This window comes from Poecilia reticulata, linkage group LG7 (genome assembly GCF_000633615.1).
Source record: "Poecilia reticulata strain Guanapo linkage group LG7, Guppy_female_1.0+MT, whole genome shotgun sequence".
In the NCBI taxonomy this organism is placed as follows: Eukaryota; Metazoa; Chordata; class Actinopteri; order Cyprinodontiformes; family Poeciliidae; genus Poecilia; species Poecilia reticulata.
Window position 1 is genome coordinate 26967389 of NC_024337.1, and position 7748 is coordinate 26975136.

The 7748-nt window shown below is 41.2% G+C and overlaps 1 protein-coding gene across 2 annotated transcripts in view; it reads right to left on the reverse strand.

Annotated features, from left to right (window-relative positions):
* Window positions 1-3705: 3705 nt before the first annotated feature.
* wnt10b (wingless-type MMTV integration site family, member 10b) overlaps window positions 3706-7748 on the reverse strand; it is a 20169-nt gene continuing 16126 nt past the window's right edge. The window contains exons 1-4 of one of the 2 annotated variants that reach the window (XM_008413683.2): window positions 7119-7347; window positions 6323-6585; window positions 5721-6172; window positions 3706-4591 (exon numbers count right to left, since the gene is read on the reverse strand). In XM_008413683.2, coding sequence (XP_008411905.1) covers window positions 4091-4591; window positions 5721-6172; window positions 6323-6585; window positions 7119-7192 — 1290 coding nt within the window. In that variant the 5' untranslated portion in view covers window positions 7193-7347 and the 3' untranslated portion in view covers window positions 3706-4090. Of the gene's footprint in view, window positions 4592-5720; window positions 6173-6322; window positions 6586-7118; window positions 7348-7748 lie in introns of those variants that run through there. The other variant, XM_008413684.2, reaches the window with a different exon arrangement.

Below are 7748 nucleotides of genomic sequence, written 5' to 3' on the forward strand. Positions count from 1 at the left end.
ATACCTTCCCTGCGTAACCCCTCCACAACTCCCTAAAAAAAAAAAAAAAAGACATAAAAGGGGGAGAGCAGTCAACTCAGCCACTGGCACTGTCATTCCTCTGGAGTCGAGGGATATTTACCAAAGTCCCTACAAACAAAACTTAATTGGCATTAAATCCTATGTGGCAGAAAGGCTTTTCCCAGCAGGCTGAGCACAAAGACAGTTTGGATTATCTAAGATATCCAGGAATGCAGTCATCATAAATCAAGTCCTGTGGCGACATTAGCATTTTGCTACATCCACAGTTCGTGCACGCGCGCATGGTTTTGATTGTGCCGTGTGTATGTGCTTTGACACACACACGTCTTATCCGCCTAGATGCGTCCATTTCTATACGCGTGTTTATATTTTTCGCTCGTCTGTCCCCTCAGCAACAGCCGTGGAGCGTCCCGGGCAGCGAGTGGTTCAACAAGTTACATCCTCGGCTATGAACTCTGGACAGATGATCCCCTCAGATCCTCACGCAGCAAAAGACTGGTATAATCACCACCAACTCTCTGCTTCATCTCGATGCGGCTCTCCAGTAATAAAAGTCATACTTTTAGGGAAACAATATCCTGCGGCTATAAAATGTCCTTCTCTCAGCGTGGAGTGGCCATAAAAAAGTCTCTCACCTCCCAAATCTGCAGTGCATCAAGCTTATCCCCACATTTACACAGTATTAAACACAGACGTGCACGCGCTCAGGCCAACACACACAACCCTGAGCATCACTTCAGGACTAAAGTAGGTCCATCTCTCACTTTGACATGTGGTACATGTGGGAAGAATCTAAAGAGCCCTTAAACAAGTGAAACAGAGAAACCAGGATTATAGTGTGATATAAAAGAAAGCCGACACACATCGCATTGTAGATATACCAAATGGAGACATATTTGTGTCATATTAATCAGAATTAACATTAATTGCTTTTCTAAACCGACGTATCGACTCCTATATATTGACTTTTTGGGAGCGCAAAGATATTGGGAAAACATTTACACGGCGCTGTAAAAATGTTTTCCCCCTGCACAAATGTTTCTGATGATCAAAAACTACTATCGGACAAAGATAATCAGAGTAAAGCCAGAGCAAAATGCAGATTTTCCACCGTTGTTACATCATTGAATTTACTCTGATTAAACCACATTTGAAGGAAAGCTCAGCTCAGTTCCACTAGCCAAGCTAGGTCTGATTATTACCAGACCTGCACAATCAAGAAATCACTTAAACAGTACCTGTCTGATGACACGAAGCAAGCGAAAAGATAAAAACAGAGAAACATCTAAAGACATTAAACAACAGGTAAAAAGTAGAGTTACTGGTATTTATCAGTTTTAAAAGGATTACATATTCCTTGCTAAAGCTTTGGCATTCTAGTGAATCACAGTGAGAGCCATTATCCACAAATTGAGAAAACATGGAACGGTGGTGAACCCGCCTACGAGAGGCTAACCAACAAAAAAAAACTATTAACAACTCATCCAGGAGGCCACAAAATAACCCAGAATCATATGTAATGATATGCATCTGACATTTGCCAAAAACAACAACAACAACAACAAAACATTTAAATTATTCCCAAGATTTTTGTGTGAAACTTTCGTGGCCTGACTAGACAACAGGCAAACTTTCTAAAAGGTGTGCGTCTCATTAAAACTGACATAAGACCAACATTTCAGGAAAACAAGTTCGGTATTAGAAAAATATCATACCAAAAGTCAAACATAGCGGTGAACAGATACACAGTCTCTCTACCCTCCCAAAACCTCTGCCAGATATTAAGATTTTAAAATGGCCTCGTCAAAATCTGGAACTCAATCTGATTGAATTTCTGTGTTGTCAACTTGAACGAATCATTCATGCATGAGAAAATTAACGCAATTCTGCAAAGAGAAGCGGCCTGAACTCCCTTTATTGTGACATAAAAAAAAAAATCAGTGTTTGATGAAAGTTTCATTTGTGAACCAGTTAATAGATTTATCCCTTAAAGAATGAATTCATCATTGATAACTGATCAACTTCTTGGTATCTTTGTCTGACAACACATTTGTATGATGATCTGAAGCCTCTGTAAAGAGGAAGACTCTTTTTCACAGCAGTAATTTTTCCCAACAATCTTTGCTTGACTCTCTACGAAAGACATTTAAACATTTTATGTTATTTCTGGAGAGCGTCCGAAACAAACACCCCATTAGCATTTGACTGATTTAAATTTTAATTATAATGAATTTAAATGAATTTGGTCCAAATGATGTAATGCACATGGACACCTTAAATTTGACCTTTCACCTACAAGAGCTGCTTTTCTCCAGATCCATCGGATGCCCTTGTTGGACCATAGAGGTGGTCTAAGCAAACTCATTCTTGCTGTTGACCTCCTGAAGTCTCCAAACTGTGAGGATTTGAATGATATTAGTGGTTTGATATGATTAAGTTGTTCATCTAAATGTCAAACAGTCCTGGTAAGGTTCCATGTGACTTAGACCGGAAAAAAGGTGTAATTAAAATTGATAATTTTATTCCTTAAGTTAGAAAGCCCAAGGATGTTGGAAATAATGCAAGGTTAGTCACAACTTTTAATTCTAACTAATGAATGAAACCTTATGTGAAGGTTTTTTTTTATTATTCAATGTAACATGTTGTGACATGTTTTAGAAAAATAGTAAACTGAAAACAGACTCAGTTGTGGGTTATAGCTGAAGTGATAATTTGTTGATATTTTGTGAACAAGGTAGCACTTGCTGACAAAATATCAAGTGTCCAACAAGTGTTGGAGTGTTTAAATAAGGAACAGGTTTTATAAAAAGTATTAATCAACTTTTTAACTGACTGCAGTTCTCACACTATCCCAGGCGTATGTCTGATTGGTCAATCTGTCCCTCGTGACGTCTCCTACCCTGGAAGTTTGAGCTCCCAGTGAACTGCAGGAAGGAAGACTTGCTCGACCGAGTCAGAGCAGAATCATCACTCATTACAGATCCAGTTGTGCCAAATATTTTAGCTAGCATGGCAAGCTGTGCAACATTTCTCTCTTTTTTTTTGTAAATCTGTTCAAGATTTAAATTTCCCTCCACTCACCTTGGTTCAAGGCAGCCAATAACCTGGGGCAAAGCAGTCAGCATGAGAGTTTCAGAGTGACATCCCAGCTAAAACCAAAGCAATTTCCCCGTCAGCCCACCTGAAATATGGCAGTGAGCGAATAAGCAAAACTCTTGAGCTTTTTGACAAAGCTATTGTAGTGTCTTTGTTTTTATGTTTGTTTTGTGTGACTGATATTTAGATTAAAGGTTAATTCTATGGTGATTGTATTCATTTAGTGTTGATTCCTAGTAAAAAACTGATAATTGCATACATAAATGTCTTCTTGTGACTTTTTATATGATGCTGATCACTCAATGGAAGGATCAAGAGTGTGTCCCTAATCCCTGATTTTAAGATAATGAGACTGTTTTTGAACCACTGTATTGGAAATGTGGCTGAGATTTCTTTTAATACAGAAAGATACAAATAAGAGCTAATTAAATTGTATCATGTAGCACTGTGTGAGTTTTGGAATCAAAAATATCCATGATTAGTATATACTAATATATAAGATGTTAAGATCCCGAAACCTTACATTCATCTTTCAGATAATGTTGGCAGTTCCCTTTTCTGTCATTCGCTAAAACCAACACTAAACACTCTGAAACAATAATCATATTAACAAATCGTGCATTTACAAATATACATTCACGCAATAAAATACACAGCTACTGTACAACAAGACGAACAAGAAAGCAAAGACTGAAACTTTAGCGCCCCTCTGCTGTTTCTCCAGTTTTCTGTGGGGTAGAAACACTGGAGTGTGGGCCCTCTTCATGGCTGAGAGGGTAGGGTCTAAACAGGCCATGGCAAGACAAATGACATGAGTCACCTCTTCAATCTCTGACTTGGCATTTTGGGATCACAGCAGCTATGCAGAGAAAATAGATCCCAGATGATGGACTTAAAAAAACACACACACAAAATGAGGGGGATAAACAGATTCTCAAGAGTAGTTGCACAAAGAGCAAAACAAAAGCTGGATCTACTTGCACACATTCACCCACTCTGTGAGGCGACACTCCTCGCACAGAACGTAGCAGCACCAGTGAAATCGACAATTGCAACGCTCGCTGCGAGTCTGCCGTAGGATGTTGTGCCCGCGGCCGCAGCACAGCGAGCTGCAGCTGTCTGTGCTGTAGCTCGTTTTGTTGCAGATGCGTCCCTGCGTACCTGGAGAATCTATCGAAGCATCGCGCTCGCAGAAATCGGGCGACTTCTCAAAATACACCAGCTCCCTGGACATGCTTCTGCGGCGTCCTCCACTGAAACCCCCAGCGCTTCTGCGGGCACTGTTCTCTGTTCGAGGGTTGAAGACGCCATTGTTTTTGTTCTGGGAGTTGACGAAGATGGCCGACAAGAACTTTTCCTTGAGCAGAGATCCAACAACGCGGAACTCTGGAGAAACGTACCAGCAGGTCTTGAACTGACAGCTCCCTGATGTGCCGTGACATTTGCACTTCCTTGTCATGTTGTCAGTCACTATCTGCAAAGAAAGATGAATTATTTCAACCAAATTAACAGCAACTGGCACCATGTTTATACAGTGTCTTTCTAAAATATTGCTACTCTGGATCCATATATCTTATCGGAATGTGCTACACAACTCAAAATGGGGCACAATTCAAATGGAAGGAGAACAATACATGGTTTCTAAATTATTTTACACACAAAAACTTGTAAAGTGTGGCCTGGATTTGTAGTAACCTCTTGAGTCACTACTTTTGTAGAGTGTCTTCACCAACTCTTATTTGGATTTAGGCTTAAAAATTGACTGGACCATTTAAACTCATGGATATGCTTTGGCATAACCAATCCATTGTAGCTCAGCCTTAATGTTAAGGGTGGTTATCCTCTGGGAAGACGAACCTCCATTTCAATCTCAAGTCTTTTGCAGGTTTTTAACAGGTTTTTGTAAAGGATTGTGCTTCATTTAGCTCCAGAGTGTTTCGTGCTAACAGTGTAGTGTTGTTTTTAGCCCATGTGTACACAACATTTTTCAATTTTGCTCTCATTTGACTAGAACACCTTATTGGAAAATGTTTTGGTGGATTCTAAATGACTTGCATCAAACTTTGAACATGATTTCTTTAGGCTGTTTTTCCATCAATTCTTGCCTTGACAAAATAGTTGTAATCTAGACAGATTCTCCAACCTGAGCTGTGGATCTCGACATCTCCTCCAGAGTTACCATTCACTTCTTGACTGCTCCCCTCATTACTGCTCTTCCTTCCTGCCTGTACCATACTCCATTTGTTTTTTTGATAGCCAATCAAACTGTGCTCTGTGAGATGCCAATATCTTGACGTATTATTACTGTTATTATGTAACTTAACCCTGTTTAGACTTCTGCACAACTTTATCCCTGATCTGTCTGGTGTGTTTCTTAATACCACAGTCACTAATTTGACTGGATTTTACTTATCAAAGTAAAGTTCTTTTGAGAAAAAGCTTGGAAAAACTATATACACTTGTCCTTCCGTTTGAAAAGTATGCATTGCTTCATGTTAGATTGTCACATAAAATCGTCACATTGAAGCGTGGGAGTTGAGCGAGGCAAAATGTGAAAAAGTTCAAGGGCTACGACTGCTGGTATGAATAAGCACATCACTCACCTGTCGCCCTACGCGGTTGTTATGTATCCTCATGCGCGCATAGATGTCCCTTGGAGAGCCACGGGAATCAAGCCAGTCTCTTGAAAAACGGTCCCCAAACCGCAAGTCATGACTGCAGCCCCCCCACATCCAGGTGTCCTGCATAGAGCTTAAGTCATCTGATAAAGGCTTGAGCATGGCAGACGTGTGGGCGGAGTGTAGGTCGGACGGTAGATTCCCATGGTGCCCATTTAGATCTGAGGGTAATGATTTGGTCATGCCGATGCCTACCCCGCCCTTCTGCAGAGTCTGCAGCTGCAGCTGTGTGAGTTTCAGCCGGATCTTGTCATCGTCCTGGCGACGTTTGGCCTCACAGCTGCACCCCCGCAGCTTGCCCATACTGCAGGCAGAGGCCACAGAGTGAGCCACACCCGCTGCCAACAAGGCCAGGGAGAAGGCACTCTCGCGAAAACCTGGGGTTCCCAATGAGAACACAGACACACACGCAAACACACAGATGAAATTGAGAAACAGTGTTAATCTAAATGTGTCGTTCACGTGTCAAAGCAACTCGAGACTCTGAGTTGCTTTGACACTTGTGTAAGCTTCTCTGAACCTCTCACCCCTGCTGAGGATGGTGCTGTGGTGAGGCAGCTTCCCGAAGCTTTCCAGCGAGGAGCAGTTCCATCGCTGGTCGCGCAGCTGGTGCTGGCACTCGTGGATGGCCACCTGGATGCCCTGCAGGGCGGATGCCGTCACGTCGGGACTACGCATACACATCCGCATCTGACGTTTGCTGAGGCCTACCAGTCTCAGGCACACGGAGTGAGGGGTTAGAACTGGATCTCCTGCCACCTTCAGGCTAAGGATGTCATTACATAGCACCCTGCAGGGAAGAGAGAGGTTGGTGGGATTTGTCATCAGAGCTGGTCAGGAGTTCATCAGACACATCCAGAGAATGTGGCAGTGGGAGGGTGATCTGAATACTAAGAAGGCTCTAAACAAAACAAAACAAAACAAAAAAAAACAGCAAAGATTTCAACTTGCTATTCTACAAAATGAAATACATTTATGGGATGTGTTGTATAAACTGTAGGAAACAGAAACATTTTATGTGCTTTGGTGTTAGTCGCTCTGTGTTGGTTGCAGCAGAAATATAGTTCTAGATAAACAACACAATTAAAAATAATCAAAAACAGATTAAACCACACGATAAGATTTATAATTGAACAGCTCAGACGTACAAACAGACTGCCAAACAATGATTCATGTTATTCTAATATTAGCCTGCAAAATCAAATCCAGATGTATCACCTTTTAAATGAATAGCTATAGTTTTATATATATACATAATACAGCAAACATACGAACATCCCGCAAAAGCAAGTCCACTCTCCAGGAACTCTCAAGTGCACTTACGTTAACGCAGGTGACATAAGTGCTGTTGCCAAAATCAGGAATTGATTCCAACGGAGTTTGCTTGATAGCTCCATTTTGTTAAGCGTCTGTCGCGACGGGACATTAAAACTCTGATAATAAGCCACCTATAGTTAAATAAGAATATTACAAAAATAAAATAAAAATAAAAAATAGGTAGGGAAAATGCGTGGAGTATTATCGATGTGGCGCCAAACGAGCGAGTAGTGAAGACGGAGAAGAGACGAGCTCGGGGGCGAGAGTACACTGGAGAAGGGGGGTGGGGGGAAGAGGGGTTAGGGGAGGGGAGTGGATGCCTCTACAGGCGACTGTTTGCAAAATATTAGCCAATATGATTGTCATACTGCTGGAGATAGCGGTCATTCTTGAGGGCGTAAACGAGATGTCTCCAAACTTTTACGCGCGGGCGCTCTCCAAGCAAAAGGGTCTGAAGCTTACTGAGAGCTCTCAGAATAATGTTTTTCTACATGATTTGGATTTAAAGTCAAATGTCCTAAATTTGATTTTATGCTTATGTTGCAGATCAGGCCTCTCCTTTTCAATTAACAGAGATGGGAGATTTTAGTCTTAAAATTGTGTTATTTGTTTTTGATTTTTTTTTTTTTTTTTTTT